General features: G+C 39.0%; 1 protein-coding gene across 1 annotated transcript in view; it reads right to left on the reverse strand.

The window, feature by feature from the left end:
• TMOD1 (tropomodulin 1) overlaps positions 1–19,317 on the reverse strand; it is a 143,115-nt gene that overhangs the window by 78,042 nt on the left and 45,756 nt on the right. The window contains exon 2 of the mRNA XM_036741499.1: positions 4,831–4,987. Coding sequence (XP_036597394.1) covers positions 4,831–4,950 — 120 coding nt within the window. The 5' untranslated portion in view covers positions 4,951–4,987. The remainder of the gene's footprint in view (positions 1–4,830; positions 4,988–19,317) is intronic.

Genomic DNA, 19,317 nt, shown 5'->3' on the forward strand with positions numbered 1-19,317 from the left:
TAAAAGTTAGACGGGGCTTTAGCAGTAATCTAATTCAACCACTCACTTAACAGATGGGAAACTGATGTTCAGAGAGATGAAGTGAGTTATTTGCCTAAAATGAAACAATGAATTTATATTTCAGCTGAAGTTAGAACTGAGGTCTTCTGATTACCAGTTCAGTATTGTTGGGTTTTTTGTTTGCTTGTTTGTTTGACTTCACTGCCTCTCCCTTTTTCCAATCTGGACCTATCTTTCCTACATTTTCATGTACGTGGGTATGTATATATGTACGTATATATGCACATATACATGAATATGTTCCCTCTCAGGGAGCAATTATTCATTCCTGGACCATCACAAGTCCACAGTCTATAACAAGTCTACATGTCAACCTTAGAAGCAAAAGACAATTAAAGAGAAACATCACAAAAATAATCCACCATATACTTGTGGTTTGCTATAGAGTCACTTCAATTGTGTCTGACTCTCCATGATTCCATTCGGGTTTTCTTGGCAAAGATACTAGAGTAGTTTGCCATTTCCTTCTCCAGCTCATTTTACAGATGAGGAAACTGAGGCAAACGGGGTGAAGTGACTTGTCCAGGGTCACCCAGCAAGTGTCTGAGACCAGATTGGAACTCAGATCCTCTTGACTCCGGTGCCAGAACTCTTAAATGTACTTAAATGACACACTTGGACAAAGAGAATCATAAGGTTAAATTAAAATTAAGAAGTCATCTAATCATGCTACTATCTCAAAGTTGGGTGGCAACTGCCTTAAATATAAAGTGTTCATTTCCATTCTTCAATATCTCTTGGGAGCAATATTCTCCAACCTATACCATTGCCTAACAACTTTGGAAAGATGAAACCACTTTATATCTGTTTAAAAATCTGACTGAGCTTTATTTAAAAGATTTTTTTTAAAGTTTTCTTTGGAAAAGAAGATAGTTCCTTCTGTTGTTCAGTCATGTCTGACTCTCCATGGCCCCATTTTGGGGTTTTCTTGGCAAAGATACTGGAATGGTTTGCCGTTTCCTTCTCCAGCTCATTTTACAGATGAGGAACTGAGGCAAACAGGATTAAGCGACTTGCCCTGGGTCACACAGGTAGTAAGTGTCTTGGGCCGGATTTGAACTCAGAAAGATGAGTCTTCCTGGTTCTAAGTACAGTGCTCTATTCACTGAGCCACCTAGCTGACTGTTCCTTTAAAAAAAAAAGGTAATATAAATGATCGATTAAGTCATTATTTGTGGAAGAGGCTAGGCAGTCAGTCAAAAACATTTATTAAGCAGCTACTACATTCCAGGCACTATGCAAAGCACTGGAGATACAAAAAAAGGCAAAAAACGGATCTTGCTCTCGAAAAGGTCATAATCTAGTAAGGGGACAACTTGTAAATAACCATGTACAAATAAGACATATACAGGATAAACTGAAGATAATCCCAGAGGGAAGGCAGCAGCAGTAAGGTGTATAGAGGAAGGTTTCTTGTAAAAGATGAGACTTTAATTGAGATTTGAAAAAAGCCAGGAAAGCTAGGAGGTGGTGATGAGGAGGGTGAGAGCTCTAGGCAAAGAGGACAGGCAGCAAAAATACACAACGTCAGATGTTGTGTCTGGTGAGTTATCCCTTCCATATTTTGGGAGTTAGGGGTGTAGTACCCCTGCAATCTGGAAAATCCCTGTAAAATTTTTTGGCCCTCCCTTTGTGCCAGAGGAGAAGTCTGAATTTGGTCTTTTTCTTCTATGGGGTGTTTACAATACCTTACTATAAAATTTGTGTTGACATTATACAATACCATACAGATATTTTATGCATTTCTGAGTTTCTAAATTTTTTCTGTGTCATCTGCTGGCCTTCACATGTCATCTGTGGCTTCCATGAGACTCCTCCGAAATTCCCATTTAATTTCTTTTCAAAAAAATTTTTAATGTATGTTTATTTATAAACATGTAGACAATTAGCACATCATGATTTGATCACTAAGACAGATATACAAATAGAAAAGCCCATAAAGAATCAACATGACATATGAATTATAAATATCAATATACTTTAAGTACATCTATAAGTTACTGAACACACTCCTATACTTTGAGACTTATGAAGATGTGTTTTTATGCCATTAGCACACTCAAATATTTGCTGATATAATTTCCTTAATAGAGGACTTTCAGCAAGGTTTATTGGAGATAACAAAATAATTTCTTTTTTTCTTTTTTAGAATTTCTTTATTTTTAGTTTTCAACGTTCACTTCCATAAGTTTTTTAGCTTTAAATTTTCTTCTCTCCCCTCCCCTCCCCTCATCCCAAGACGGTGTACAATCTGGTATAGGCTCTACATACACATTCATATCAAACATATTTTTGCATTAGTCATGTTGTAACCCATTTCTTATACTGACTGAAGACACATTGAAAACATGACGGGGAAAGTCGTGATGTGGAAGGGATAACTGTACAGAGTACTTGAAGGGGAATAAGATATAAGAAGATTGGAAAAGCAGGAAGGGGCCAGGGTATAAAGGGCTTTAAAGGCCAAACAGAAGATTTTGTATTTGATCCTGGAGGTGAGAGGAGCCACTAAAATTTATTGAATACAAGTATAAGACAGTTAGAACTGCACTTAAGGGAAATCATTTTGGCAGCTGAGTGGAGAATGGACTAGGATGGGGAAAGGCTTGAGGCAGGGATGTGAGCCAGCAGGCTATTGCAATGGGCCAGACATGAGGACGTGAAAGCCTGCACCAGGGTGGTGGCAGTATTAGTAAAGGAGAGATGTTGCAAAGGCAGAGTAACGACAGGGTTTGACAACTGATGGGATACAGAGAGTGAGAGAGTGAACAAATGAGGAGAGGAGGAATTTAGAGCAATTCTAAAGTTTAAAAACAAATTCATGGATGGGGATGGATTCCAGCTATAGGGAGACTTAGACAGAATGAGTGCCATAGAATTGAGTCTCAGCTTGGAGAGAAGCCCCCAGGACTCCTCTCCCCACTTGTAAGGAGATGATAGAAATCACCACCAGGGAACAGCACATTTTATAGCCAATCCAGAGGCAAACAAGGAGGGCAAACAACTTTAATTAAACAGGCTAAGCAAAGAAACAATATACCTCTGGCTGGGGCAAAAAAACCAGAACAAAACAAAAAAACCCAGTCACACTGAAAGCTGAGGACCAGTTTCCAAGCCAGATTGTGAATTCACAGTTGGCTTGAGTTCAAGAGCCCGACTCTAAAATAATGATGCAGTGTGAGTCAGAAAGAAGGCTGTGATCTGACCAGGCTCGAATTAAATGATGATGACTAAAGGATCAGTGAGAAAGGGACTGAATTTTACCAAAGATTTTGTTTCTCTCAAAGCTTACTCTATACAGCATACACTAACATTGAGCTTGGTGCTTGGTAGTTTTGTTGTAAGCATAGCATGGTGGAAACAGCACTGGATTTGTAACTTGGGTTCGAATCCTGACTCACCTGCTTATCCAACCAGGCTGTAGTGGAACCAGCTCAAACAAGGTCATGAGAACTGATTGTTAAAAATTTCAGAATAAGCATTTATACCTCACAAATCAACAAACACTAAAAATCAGGGATTGTAATGTATTTGTTGTTGCTGATTTCTATACTTAAGAAAGTGATGAAGAAAATGTCAATAATGCAGACTAAACTTAAAAGTGTGCCATACATTCCCTGCCTACTCCCCACCCCTAGCCAGTTATTAAACATTCACTAGTATATCCCTGCTGCATGTTTGGCAAATCATTTGGCCTCTCTAGGGCCACAAAGGGGTTAAAACTAGATGATCTCTAAGTTCCCTTCCAGAAAAAAATCACTTGATCCTCTCAGATCCTCTAACTTGAAATTTTAATGTCCAGGGCAAACAACATTCATGGAGAGAGCAGCAGAGCAGCAACCTTAAAATCACGTAGGAAGAAATTAAGACAAATTCACTTCAACAGGAAAGAGAATTAGTTGCAGTTGTCTTACAAATGGATGTTATTAGTAATGAAAAATATATTAGTTCCTGTTTTGGTGAATTAATATTTCTAACAAGAGACTGTTTCTAAGTTATTGAGGGAGTGTATGTCCTGTCAACATGTACAGGTATAATTTTTAAAGTGCACAACCTTTCAAATACTTTATATAATATCTTTGCTTATTTTAAACTTTAGCATCATTCTTCCATTGTTTTTATTCCTATCTGACTCTTCATGACCCCATTTGGGTTTTTTTTTTGGCAAAGACCCTGGAGTGGTTTGCCATTTCCGTCTCCAGATCATTTTACAGATGAGGAAACTGAGGTCAACAGGGTTAAGTGATTTGCCCAGGGTCACACAGCTAGGAAGTATCTGAGGCTAGATTTGAACTCAGGAAGATGAGTCTTCATGACACTAGATCTGGCATTTATCTACTATACCATCTAGCTGCCCTCTGAAACTTTAGTAGCCTAGCACAAAGCCTCCTTCACCCCACCTAGTTATATCTACAAAGCCAGTCACCCTAATGGTTTATAATTAAAAGTTCGCAGAATCTCCAAAATCTTAAAGTAAACACAAACCTAAACAGGGAAAATAGGATTTTTGTGTACCTTTGCTGCTAACAAACTGATTAAATTGTGAAAAAGAAAAACGACAGGCAAAATCTTTGAAATTTACAGAAAACTGAAATTTTCATAGATGGAAGCAAAGCATTAGCTGCTAGAAAATACAGATGTATTCCTCTTTTCATTCCCAAACAGCCAATGTTTTAGTTGCTTAGATCTGAGAGTTCTGTTTTAAAAAAAAAAAACAACACACACACACACACACACACCACAAAACTAATTTATTAATAGATTACTCACATCAGGGTCTAGTTCTTCCAATTCATTTTCTAGCGTCCTAAGCTCATCTTCTGTTAGCGCTCCCAGGATTTTATCTTCATCCAGATCCCGGTATTTTTCTAGCTCTCGTCTGTATGACATTTTGTAACCTTTCTTGTGGTCTGCGCTGAATTATGACCTATGATAAAAAGGCAATGATTCAATTCAACGAGCATTTATTAATCACATGCAAGGTACCTTAGACTATAAAGACAAAAAGCAAACAGCTCTTACCCTCGAGGAGCTTATATTTCATAGGTCAGGTAGATACAAGCTTTAAAAAGATAAATAAGAGATGATGGCTCCTTTGGCTACAATGTTATCCTTTTAGAACTGTAGCATCTCTACATATTTTTCCAAGTAAGCCAATCAATAATACCTCACTACAGCCAAGGTTGACATGGTTTTATTACTTATGCTGTCACTAGAACTAATAGTGTTGTCTTAGAGAATTTCTTAGGGAATTTGCTATAATGATTAGATAAGTTTACAACTCTCAATTGTTTATAAGTGAGTACTTATGGTGTTGCTGTTCAGTCGCGTCTGACTCTCCATGGCCTGATTTGGGGGGTTTTTCCTGGCAAAGATACTGGAGTGGTTTGCCATTTCCTTCTCCAGCTCATTTTACAGACAAGAAATTGAGGCAAACAAGGTTAAGTGACTTGCCCAGGGTCACACAGCTAGGAAGTGCTGGAGGTCACATTTGAACTTGGGGTCTTCCTGACTCCGTATCGAGTGCTCTATCCATTGCATCACCTAGCTGTCCTCCTGGATACTCGTAGGATAGATTTAGAACTGGAAAGGGACCTAACCTCACTTTACAGGCCCAGAGAGGTTAACTAACTTATCCAACATCTCACAGGTGGTAAGAAATATAACTGGGATTTAAAAACCATTTTTTCAACACCAAGTTCTACACTCTTTCTACTGTACTACTTTTAAAGATTTCTACCAACTTGTGGGAACCTGAAAAAAGTCTGATCTCCAAACTAGATTAAACATACTACTCCAATACCATCTAGCTTCCACTTTTGAGCTCTTAGCAAATCCTTCCTTCATAGATAAGGCCAAGGTAAACTTCATACCAACCCCTTTCTAAATTATTGCAAATTAAGAATTCATTAGATGTCCTTGTATAGTATAGGTAACAAATTTTTACAATGCTAAACTATAAATTTATTTATAGTTATAGAAATTATATATTTTATATACAATATTTTATATAGTATTGACATAATATTTTTATATCCATTAAAGCATTCTGAACTGCATTAGAAAAAAACAAGATTGAGCTCTGGGTTGTACATTCTTGAGAAAACAATTCACAATGATCTAAGTTTGACGTGTGACCGTCCCAAGTCAAAGGAAGCGCCCAACAAATTAGAAATGTAGTAAAAGTCAGTAATATCAATGGCTGAAATAGGGAGATTGTTGTTGAGTCGTTTCAGTTGTGTCTGATTCTTCATGACCGCATTGGGGTTTTCTTGGCAGAGATGCTGGAGTGATTTGCCATTTCCTTCTCCAGTTCATTTCACAGATGAGCAGACTGAGGTCAACAGGGTGAAGTGACCTCCCCAGGGTCACCCCAGATTTGAAATCATGAAGATGGGTCTTCCTGACTTTACGCTGGTTGCTCTACTTCTCTGGCAACTGATCTGAGCATGCAGCTCTCCTTCTTAATGGTCCTTTCTCAGGATCTTTGACCTGTCAGTCAGTCCATGAGTTTTTATTAAGTGTTTACTATGTCCCAGGCATTTTATATGCACTAGGGGTATAAAGAAAGACAAAAACAGTTCCTACCCTCAAGGAGCTCACATTCTAACGAGGGAGACTATAGATAAATCAATAGATAGGTACAACATACACACAGAATAAATGCACAGTAGGGGGCGGAGCCAAGATGGCGGCTGGTAAGGAGGGACTAGAGTGAGCTCCCTACCGAGTCCCTCCAAAAACCTATAAAAAATGGCTCTGAACCAATTCTAGAACGGCAGAACCCACAGAACAGCAGAGGGAAGCAGGGCTCCAGCCCAGGACAGCCTGGATGGTCTCTGGGTGAGGTCTATTCCACACGGAGTTGGGAGCTGGGAACGGAGTGGAGCAGAGCCCAGCCTGAGTGGCCTGGAACAACCAAACTTGGAGTCGGGCGGATGGGGCCCCTAGCGCCCTGAATATGTGAGCTGCGGCAGTTACCAGACCCCTTGACCCACAAACACCAAAGATTGCGGAGAAGGTTAGTGGGAAAAGCTGCCGGAGTGAAAGGAGTTCGCGGTTTGGCTTCCAGCTCCAGGGGGCAGCGGAGGTGGGGCAACTACAGCTACTGCTGCTTCTTGGCCCCAGGCCCACCTGGTGGGAGGAATTAAGTGGAAGATCAGAGCAGGAGTGCACAGCCTGTTGAAGATCTAAGCCCAGCCTGGGCTGGGGGTTCTTGGGGAAGGAGCAGTGCTGGTGTGGCAGAGCTGGCACCTCCCCCCCAAATGTGGAATATAGAACTTGTTAGTCTACAAGCAGTCATACCCCGCTGAAAAACTCAAAGGTCAGGTTACTTGGTTGGGAATATGGCCAGGCAGCAAAAGCACACCCAGATTCAGTCTCAGACTTTGGATTCTTTCTTTGGTGACAAAGAAGACCAAAACATACAGACAGAAGAAGACAACAAAGTCATAGAGCCTACAACAAAAGCCTCCAAGAAAAACATGAGCTGGCCCCAGGCCATAGAAGAGCTCAAAAAGGATTTGGAAAAGCAAGTTAGAGAAGTAGAGGAAAAATTGGGAAGAGAAATGAGAAGGATGCAAGAAAACCATGAAAAACAGGTCAATGACTTGCTAAAGGAGACCCAAAAAAATACTGAAAAATACACTGAAGAAAACAACACCTTAAAAAACAGACTAACTCAAATGGCAAAAGAGCTCCAAAAAGCCAATGAGGAGAAGAATGCCTTGAAAGGCAGAATTAGCCAAATGGAAAAGGAGGTCCAAAAGACCACTGAAGAAAATACTACTTTAAAAATTAGATTGGAGCAAGTGGAAGCTAGTGACTTTATGAGAAATCAGGATATTATAAAACAGAACCAAAGGAATGAAAAAATGGAAGACAATGTGAAATATCTCCTTGGAAAAACCACTGACCTGGAAAATACATCCAGGAGAGATAATTTAAAAATTATTGGACTACCTGAAAGCCATGATCAAAAAAAGAGCCTAGATACCATATTTCAAGAAATTATCAAGGAGAGAACTGCCCTGATATTCTAGAGCCACAGGGCAAAATAGAAATTGAAAGAATCCATCGATCACCTCCTCAAATAGATCCCAAAAAGAAATCTCCTAGGAATATTGTCGCCAAATTCCAGAGCTCCCAGATCAAGGAGAAAATACTACAAGCAGCCAGAAAGAAACAATTTGAGTATTGTGGAAACCCAATCAGAATAACCCAAGATCTGGCAGCTTCTACACCAAGAGATCGAAGGGCTTGGAATGCGATATTCCGGAGGTCAATGGAGCTAGGATTAAAACCTTAGAATCACCTACCCAGCAAAACTGAGTATCATGCTCCAAGGTAAAATATGGATTTTCAATAAAATAGAGGACTTTCAAGCTTTCTCAGTGAAAAGACCAGAACTGAATAGAAAATTTGACTTTCAAACACAAGAATCAAGAGAAGCATGAAAAGGTAATCAAGAAACAGAAATTGCAAGGGACTTACTAAAGTTGAACTGTTTTGTTTACATTCCCACATGGAAAGATGATGTGTATGATTCATGAGACCTCAGTATTAGGGTTGCTGAAGGGAATATGCATATATATATGTATGTTTATGTATATATATATATAGGTGAATATGTATGTATGTATGTATATATCTATGTGTATATGTATGTATGTGTATGTATGTATGTATATATATATGTGTGTGTGTTTTTATATATATATATATATACATATATATATATGTAAAAGAGAGAGAGCAGACACAGGGTGAGTAGAAGATGAAGGGAAGATATCTAAAAGAAATAAAATGAAATTAAGGGATGAGAGAGCAACATACTGAGAGAGGGAGATAGGGAGAGATAGAATGGGGCGGATTATCTAGCATAAAGGTGGCAAGAGGAAGCAGTTCTGTGGGAGGAGGGGAGAGGGCAGGTGAGGGGGGAATGAGTGAACCTTGCTCTCATCAGATTTGGCCTGAGGAGGGAATACCATACATACTTAGTTGGGTATCTTACCCCACAGGAAAGAAGAGGGAGGAAGAGAAAAAAAAAATAAAAGGGGGGGGGATGATGGAGGGGAGGGCAGATGGGGGTGGAGGTAATCAAAACAAACACTTTGGAAAGGGGACAGGGTCAAGGGAGAAAATTCAATAAAGCGGGATGGGTTGGGAAGGAGCAAAATGTAGTTAGTCTTTCACAACATGAGTATTGTGGAAGGGTTATACATAATGATACACGTGTGGCCTAGGTTGAATTGCTCGACTTCTTAGGGAGGGTGGGTGGGAAGGGAAGAGGGGAGAGAATTTGGAACTCAAAGTTTTAAAAACAGATGTTCAAAAACAAAAAAAAAAAGTTTTTGCATGCAACTAAAAAATAAGATACACAGGCAATGGGGCCTAGAAATTTATCTTGCCCTACAAGAAAGGAAGGGAAAAGGGGATGAGAGGGGAGGGGGGTGATAGAGGGAAGGGCTGACTGGGGAACAGGGCAACCAGAATATATGCCATCTTGGAGTGGGGGGGAGGGTAGAAATGGGGAGAAAATTTGTAATTCAAACTGTTGTGAAAATCAATGCTGAAAACCAAATATGTTAAATAAATAAATTTAAATTTAAAAAAAGGGAAAAAAAAAAGAAATGAATCTTCTATTAGCTTTCTAAAATTATCCTGGATTACTTCTGTAACTGGTGTAACCATGAAGTTTTCATTTAATCAATAAGCATTTGTTAAATCTTTCATTATGTCAGCTACAATGCTGAACAATGGAGATAAAAATAATAATAAAAAAAGAATAAATGCACAGTAACCTTAGAGAAGGCTCTAGCAACTGAGATGAGGGGCAGGGTGCTCTATAAGATGCTGCAGTGTACTTAATTTTAATCCATGAAGCCAGACCACTGAGCTAGAGAAAGGAAAGAGGTTCTTAATAAATATCAACAAACCTATGGATTTATGAAAAAATTTAAAGTTCACTAAAACTGCACAATGTATGTGTGTATGTGTAATATAGTGACCACACCTTGACTTTACTCATAGTAGTTTCGCTGCATTGTGGGTCAGCATAAGAAATTAAATGGGAATTTGGGGGGAGTTTTGCAGATGCCCCAAACTACATGCAAAGGTTAGCAGATGATACCAAAAAAGTTTAGAAACTCAGGAATGCACGAACTATATGTATCATTTTGTAAAGTATTGATCCAAATTTTACAGTAAGATACTGCAAACAGCCTATAAAAGAAAAAGAAAGAATTCAGACTTCTTCCCTGATAATGAAGGAGGCTTAGAATAATTTTTATGTGGATTTTCCAGATTGTGAGAATGACAGCCCCTCACTCCCATGATGCAGAAGAGATAAATATATAACTACTTCTATAAATGTTATTTAACTTCAATTTTAAAGTTTATTTAAATTTTTAAAATATTTATTTAAATTAATTTAATTTGATTAATTAAATTAATTAAATTTTTTTCGTTAAGCAAACACTAAGTGCCTATTATGTGCAAGTTAATTTGTACAGAATTTATACAGGTAATAATAGGATCAGAGATTTAGAATAAATAGGGACCTTAGAGCATAGAGTCTGACCCCCTTACTTTACACGTGAGAAAACTGAGACTGGGGGCCTTAAGTTGCCCAGGGTCCCACAGCTAGGAAGTATCTGAGGCAGAATATGAACTCAGGTCTTCCTGACTCTAAGACTACCACTCTATCCACTGTACCACCTAGCTCCTCTTGCAGGGGATAAATTTCTTAACCACAATTTAAAAACAAACAAACACGCAAATGTTCCTGAAGATACTGGAATGACATCACAGATTGGAAACTTTTCACTGGGCCCTGTGTTGGGCTTGCTTACTTGGCATGAGGTCATACAGTCTCCGAGCTCCAAATGAGAAAATGGGGAGTGAGAGGAGAAAAGGGAAAAGAAAGGAAGAGAGAGGGAGAGGGAAAAGAAGAGAGAGGGAGAGGGAGAGAAAGGAACAGGGAGAGGGAAAGAAAGGAAGAGGGAGATGGAGAGGAAGAGGAAGAGGGGGAGGGAGAGAGAGAGGGAAAAGGAGAGGGAGAGTGAGTGGGATAGTGAAGCCCTCTCATGGAATCTGGATCTCAGCTTTTCTGTGAGTTGAGTGGGATGAATGGGGGTGGGGACCTTTTGGCATGGCTCAGGGCTTCTGATTGACAGCTAGGCCTAAGTTTCAAGTTACTAAAATCACCTGAACTGTGTCCTTGCCAAATACGGATAAAAGTGTTCTTAAGAATTGTTTTTGGCTCAATTAGCATCTCCTTGTTCCTTGAACCTGGGTTGGATTTCTCACGAGATTGTGAGCCTGGACTCCATCAATGAGAGTTAAAGGTCAGTGGTGGTGGGGTGGGGGTTGTTTGTGTTAGGGTATAAAGCTAAGTTCTGCCCTCTGGGTCCCTGCCTCTCCCTACCAATTGTCTATTGGTTTGGAGACCGCCCTTTCTCTCGTGATTCTAATAAAGAAGTTTTCTGTTTCTAAATTTGACTCTTAATTAATTGCTGGTGGGTGGTCTCACCTCACACAGAGAGGACGAGGAAGAGGGAGAGAGGGAGGGAGAGGAAGAGGAAGAAGGAGAGGAAGAGGGCAAGGGAGAAAAAGGAAGAGAGAGAGGGTGAAAGAGAGGGGAGGGAAGGCCAAGGAGAAGAACAAACTGTGTCAAGCAGCTATTCTGTCAGAAAGAAGGTGTTCTCCAAAAGATTTCCTAAAAAAGAGAACTGCCAGAAAGTACAGAGAAGCAAGACATCTTTGAAAGCTACAGGTTGAACTTATTATATGCTTTATAAGAAAAACAAGCAGTGCATAATAGATAGCTGAAGTTTTATGTACAAGCTTCTCTTTCTGTTCTACTATACACAGGGAAATATCAACTTTATTGTTTTTCAAGTTCAAAATAAAAATAAATTTTGAAAAAAGAGACTTTCTGAAATCTGGCAGTCAGGAAAAAAAAAGGCATGGTATCCTATGAGGAAAAGAAGCAAGTAAGGCTCGGGTGCTACTCCGCTCAGTCCTGCCATTGTCCATATAAGGAAAGTGTTGGTGGATGATAAGCTGCTAGCATTTTCTAAACTGGTCTGTGTCATTCTGCAGTGACAGGATGAAGAAGAGTGTATCTGTGAGAGAGTGAGCCCTGACAAAAGTAGGCTGTGACAGTCCTAATGATGTTGGGAGTCTGAAGCTCCTTTCTCCCAGTGTGTTTTCTATGCCTGGCTGGAGACATCCTTAGGGGCTGTGTCCATGTGTGAGTGGGTGTTCCCTGAGGTATAGGTGTACATGTACCACTTCTCCTATTTGGCCGGGTCAAGGAGGAGCCAGGGCAGGAATTCTGACAAAACAGATACCAAAGGGAACCAATACATGCCCAAATACTCATAGAGAAGAAACTTGCTTGTCTGAAATTTCCTACTGAGGTCTTCCCCTTCCCATTGAAGACATGCTTTCCTCAGAGATAGCAACTTTTGACAATTTCACAGAATACTTAGGTATACAAGGTATAACAACTTCTTCACATTGGTCTTGTAGAATACTTAGTACAGCTACTCTGGAGATAAGAAATCTGAGTCTTAATGATCAAAGGAGCAGCTAGGTGGCAAAGCAGATAAAGTGCCAGGCCTGGAGTCAGGAAGATTCATCCTCCTGAATTCAAATTTAGCCTCAGACCCTTACTAATTGTGTGATCCTGGGCAAGTGACTTCACTCTGTTTGCCTCATTTTGCTCATCTGTAAAATGAGCCGGAGAAGGAAACGGCAAACCACTCCAGTGTCTTTGCCAATTTGTCACTGAGGGTCAGACTGAAATGACTGAACAATGATAGAGCAAAGAGGTTAAATGACTTAGTCAACATAAAAATAAAACCCAAAGAACTAATAACTACTAAAGCCTAGAACCAAATCCAGATATTTTATAACTGCTATTGGATTTTGGCCAGGATGGCAATCTTCTTATAATTATTAATCATGGTATAATAGGCAGGATATTATAAGGTATAATGTTAGTCATAAAAATCAAAATAAATGAAATTGTATAGATTGTGCATGCAATGACAGGCATGTCAAAGTAGTTGATTGATTTAATGATATGATTCAAGGTGACTAGGAAGGTTTTAATTCTGTCTCCCATCAAGTCCTTCTCAACCTTTTGGTTTTTGTGAAAAATGTTATTTACATATTATACATATACATATATACACCAATATTTAACAGATGGCATTTTCATCAACATTTCTGGCTACAGGCAGGGATTTCAGAAGAGAAAGGGAGTTTGGGGAAGTTAAGAGCCAGTTAAAAATACGGTGTCAGGCAGCAAGAAAACATCCATATACATAAAAATTTCAGGGCTGCATTATCTATGATAAAGTAGCTGGAAACAAAGTATGTACTCTACCCATTAGGGAAAGGCTGAATAAATTATGGAGTATGATTATAATGGAATATTACTGCATCATAAAATATTAATAATTAAGAGAAATGTAGGAAGATGAGTGAAATGATATAGTACAAAAAACAAAGCCAAAAGAGCAATATAAAGTGACTGAAGCAATATAAATAAAGTCCAAATGGAAAGGCAATTAAATTCTGGCCAAACATAATGACATACTGCCAAATTTAAAGAATACACCCTTTCATTTAATAACCAAAAATCTAACTGTGTTTTAGGGGGAATCTGCTTTGTAAAGGCTTTATCTGGGCATTTGTTGAAAAATACCTAGTACATCGAAATAAAATATATCAGTAATTTGGAAAATAACAGTAAGAAAAGAGAAAGAAATAGACAATTTGATAATTCCGAACAATAGATTTGATTTTTCTGAACCGGAACGTAAGATGAAGGAATTATGTTCAATTCTTCCCAATTCTTGTTAATAACTCTTCATTCTGGATTGCATGAACACATGTCCTAAATTTGGGGAGAGCAGATTCCAAAGCATTCAAAAAAAGCATAGTATCCCATGTCCTAAAATTATATATGGGATAACAACTATGTGGTACTTTCGAGAATCAAACCCTAATAACACAAATACAAATAATCTCAAAGAGGAAGGAAAGGGGGAGATGTCTAGCTACAAATACTCAAAATATGGAACACAGTAACCAATGTAAATCTCAATAAATAGATATGTATATCATATATGCATGCATGTTTGCATGTATCTGTACATGTGTATTTGATAGGGCTCAGTTGCTTAACTCACATGGCCACTAGAGGGTTGGATTTCCAGGGGGTCCTTGTCACTATTCACCAGGTTCAAGAGATAATCCTGTGGATTGCTATCATCTTAAACACTAGCTCATGAGCTCCTACTAGTGCGCTTTCCCCTTAATCAGTCAGTACTCAGTCCTTTAGCAAAGGCATTTAGCTATTGGCATAGCAAGGACAACAGTTACATAGTATTTCTCCAAACACCAGGGGCAAGTTCCCCCACAAACACAATGGAAGTCCAGGAGAGGGTTAGAATAGACATGAATTTAAAGTAAAATGGTAGTGAGGCTCCTGTGTAAGAAAAAACACGTAGCCAAGGCAACTCACAACTCTGGGACTGCAGGGCCTCCATGTTCTTTCTATCCCCTAGAGGTCTGGGTAAAATTCATAGTAAATCCCTTGTTGTTCAGCTGGGCTAAACCTCCAAGGGGCTGGCTGTTTTCAGGTCACAGTGTCTACACTAGACAAGTGGTTCCACTGACTGAGCTTGATCCTGCTAGAGTGTGGTATATCAGCTGGACAGGGCAATCAGGTCAAGCCCATCATTCAGTGGCTGTGCTGGCTCTTCACCAGGCCTCACTATTGCAGGACTGGGCCAGGCAGGTTGCTCAGTGCTCTTCTAGCTTTTCACCAAGCTTTGCTGTTACTATCTAGGCCAGGAAGTTTGCTCTGCCACTGGCTTCCCAGCATCTCTGCTAGACAAGCCCAGGTTTGCTCTTCAATGGGCATCTGCAGGCTGGCTGGGCTGAATGGTACTTCATTCTCCTGTCCTGGGTCTTCTCTTCTCTTCTCCCTCTATACCATTTTACTTGGTGATCTTATCAGCTGCCATGGATTCAATGGTCACCTCTGTGCAGATTATTCTTAGATCTATTTACCTTGTCCTAACCTTTCTTTTGTCCTCTGGATTCTCATTTTCAACTGCCTAATGAACTTCTTGAACTTAATGTCCCCAGACATTTTAAACTCATCATGCCCAAAATCGGACTCATTATCTACATGACACCCTCCATCTGTCCCTCTTTCTAACTTCCTTTTTACTATGGAAGGTACTACCATCCTCCCAGTTATCTAGGCTCTCATTCTAGAAGTTATCTAAATACCCCCACAACCTTAAGACCTGTGGATTCTACCTTTGCAACATCTCATATACACCACCCCCTTTTCTTCTCTGGCACTGCTACCACTGTGACAGAACCTCATAATCTCATGTTGTGGTCCAGTGACACTGGCTGCCTTTCTGTCACTTGCACATGATCGTCCATCTCCTGACTCCATGCTTTTTAACAGGCTGCCCCCATGCCTAGAATTCTCTTGCTCCCCATGTCCTTCTCCTAGTTTTCTGAATTTCTTCCAGTCCCACTTTCTGTAAGAAGCTTTCCCCATTTTCCCTTAATGCTAGGGCCTTCCTTCTGTTGATTATTGCCAGTTTATTCTGTACACATATTCTTTGTACATAGTTGTTGATATATTGCCTCCTCCATTAGACTGTGAGCTTCATGAACATAATAACTTTTTTTTGCTTTTTTCATAGCATAGTGCCCAGAAATTAATAGATTATTAATGAATACTTGCTGACATGACTAAGGCAATCACTCACAGAATTTCAACAAATTCTTCCTTGCTCAAAGGATCCTTCCTGCCATTAGCCAAGATACCAAACCTTTTCACTTCCTCTTTTTTCTTCTGTTTCCTCTAATAAGAATGATCTTCAGAATGGCGAGAACAGTATCTTTCATTAAGAAATTCAAGTCAACAGGCCTGGACGATTTACATCTGAGGGTACTGAAATATCTCACAGACATGATTATCGAGCTGTTGTCAGTTTTAAAAAAAAATTATCTTAAACAACTGCCACAGGACTGAAGATGAAGAAATGCTTTGCTTTTCAAAAATGGTAGGAGATAACTTCTACAAAATATTGACCACAGATTTTGACACTGATTCCTCGAAAATTTTGAGAATGAAAAAAAAAAGAAAAAAAAAGAAAATTTTGAGAATGAATTATTAAAGAGATATTTTACAAACAATTAGAGAAACTAGGATTTTTTTTTTTGCTTCTGGCAAAGTGGCTAACTAAGGTGCCACATCTAAACCTATTTCTTCTTCATTACCTCAAAACAGTATGAAATATGTCAAATGAAGAAAAACCCAGCAATATAACAAAAAAGAAAAAGGAAAGAATTCACTACCAGGAAAACTTCACAGAAAAACCCAGCAGAAAGAATGAAAAAGATTAGTAAATAACAAAAAAAGAAGATTCGAAACAATGAATAAATATTATGGGATAAAAGAACAGGAGATGAAACACCCCATAGGGAAGGATAATATTTCAGTAAAAACAATCTAATTATATTAGGTTAACTGCAAGAAACTCCAATGTGGCTTAGCAGCTCCATAAAAGGATCAGAATAACAAACAGAAATAGAAGTTAGAGCATTTATTCAATCAAAAAAACATTTGTCTAGTACCTATTATGTGCCAGACACTGTCCTTGGCCTTGGGGTTAAAAAGACAAAAACAAGCTAGTCCGTGCTGGTAAGGAGCTTGCCTTCCACTGGAATGAAGAATCCAAAAAGAAATACAAAGTAATTGAATATTTAAAACAAATGGTGGGAAATCTTACTTCAGCAGTGGTCACTCAAGATAGATTGGCAGATTTGGAAATTAAAAATGCAGAGAAGGGTAAGGAATTTCAGGACAAAATCAGAACACAGCAAAATTGAAAGAACACTTTAATCTCAACAAACCAAAACTCTTGAAAACCGAATTCAGCAAAACAAATTGGGAACCATTGGTTTCCCATATGAACATAATAAAACAAAGCCAGCACAGTATATTTTAAGAAATCGCATTAAAAATGTTGCTCAGAAGTACTGAAAAAGTACTGAGAACAAAGCAAGACCAATAGAATTCACAGGTTTCTGTTAGAAAGGAATCCTCAGTTTAACTCTCCAGGAAATCTAGTCATGAAATTACAAAGTTTCAATGTATACAAAGGATCTTGGAAGAGGAAACCCATCATAAAATCAAGGAAAAACAGCCTGACTTGAGCAACACAACTCAGTGATTAGGAGAAATGAAAGAAAAGATTAGAATATGATATTATGAAAAGCCCAGACATTTGGTTTGTACCACAAAATAGCATATTCTAAGAACCCTGATGTAACTTTGCATGAGGAAAAACAAAGTATAGATTTTCAGCAGATTGGAGGAATGTCCAGATTGTTTCCCCATTTGTGGGTAAGGGGTATTTAATTTTGTTTTTGTGTCCCCAGTGCCTCACAGAGTGGTCTGGCATGCAGTAGGCACCTAATGCTTATTGATTAATGATATAGATCAGAGGTTCCCAAACTTATTTGGCCTATCACCTCCTCTTTAAAAAAAAATACTCAGTGTCTCCTTGGAGATCTACTTTCTTTAACCCTTTAATGTTTTTTTTTAATTTGTATCATTTCAAAAAGTATAAACTATTTCTTAATAATTTACTGTAAATTTGTGGGGTTATTTTCCTGTATTTAAATTTTAATGACACAATATTGTATCATGTAACTGTATAGTACTATATTGCAAACAAGCCATTACATGCACATATTCCTGCCAATGCCTGCTGGACTTCCTGGCAATATGTGACACGCTCGCCTGCCAACACTTGCTTGTTAAGACCTGTTGGCAGACCTGACCACTGATTGGTTACAACTTGCATTTTTTTGTGTTTATTTGGAAAATAATGTAATCACTATGATTTTGATTCTGTTCCACAGCAGATAAAACATGTACAAATGATTTTTCAAAATTTTCTTCTCTTCTTTCTTTATGCTTCCACCCCTTAATTTTACTCAGTGCCCCCCACTTGTACCTGAGACTACTTCCTGGATGGGTCTAGCACCCCCCAGGGGATGGTATTGCCCACTTTAGGAACCTCTGAATCTATGATAAACCAACAAAAAGACCGAAAAGAAGTGGCTAGACAGGTAGTAAAAGAATCAGGAGAGAAGTGTCAAAAACCCCCAGAGAGAAGCAAATATGTAGGAGAGGGAAGACAACAGTGTCAAATAATACAAAGAGGTCAAGAGGGATGAAGACTGAAAAAAAACCATCAGATCTTACATCTGAGCCATCTTTGGTAACTGGAAAGAATAGTCTTCGTTAGGTAATGAGGTCAGAAGCTGAATTGCAAAGGGCTAAAAAGTCAATGGAAGGAGAGGCTGTGGATGCAGACTTTTTCTAGGCCTTTTGCTGAGAAATGGAAGTGAAATATAGGACCTTTGTTTGAAGGGATAGAAGAGTAGAGGGAATTAGAAACATTTGTGGGCAGCAGGGAAGGAGCCAGTAGATTTGGAAATATTAAAGATAGAGAGCTGATTAAGGGGGACAATATATTAGAGGAGACTGGTGAGGACAGGGTCAAGCAGAGGTTCTTAACATTTTTTGTCATCATGGACCCTTTGACAATATGGTGACCCCATCTGTAATGGCAAGCAAAGTAGGATTTTTTGCTCTTTTTCTGTTCGTGTTACTTAGTTTCCCAGCCTCAATTCTGATCAGACATATGCATGTAGACTCTAGCCAATCAGATGCCGAGTAGAACTGTTTATATGGAGAGCAGGTGTTGAGAAAGCAGACATTAAGAAAGCCAGCGTTGAGGGGGCAAGCCAGTGTTGAAAAGAAGAAAATGAAAAGAAATGAGCTGTTATTACAGAGCCTCTGGACTTTAAAAGTGAATTGAGATGGGAGAGCAGAGCAGAGATCTCTGAGAGTGGAAAAGAGACCTCTGAGAGTGGAGAGGAGACCTGAGAGTGGAGAGGATATATTTGATGGCAGAGACTTGCTGAAGAAGCCTCTGAACTTTGAAAGCAAATAGAGTTGTAGGGCAGAAACCTGCCCATGGGAAGGAGGCTTAGCTTAAGCCTCTTTTAAGAGCTGTTAAAGTGAACTGAGCTATTATCACAGAGCCTCTGAACTTTGAAAGTGAATTGAGATGTCAGTGCTGGTAGTCTGTGTCCATATTGTTGTCCCTTGCCCTGTTAAGCTTTGTTTCC

This window comes from Trichosurus vulpecula, chromosome 1 (assembly GCF_011100635.1).
Source record: "Trichosurus vulpecula isolate mTriVul1 chromosome 1, mTriVul1.pri, whole genome shotgun sequence".
Taxonomy (NCBI): Eukaryota; Metazoa; Chordata; class Mammalia; order Diprotodontia; family Phalangeridae; genus Trichosurus; species Trichosurus vulpecula.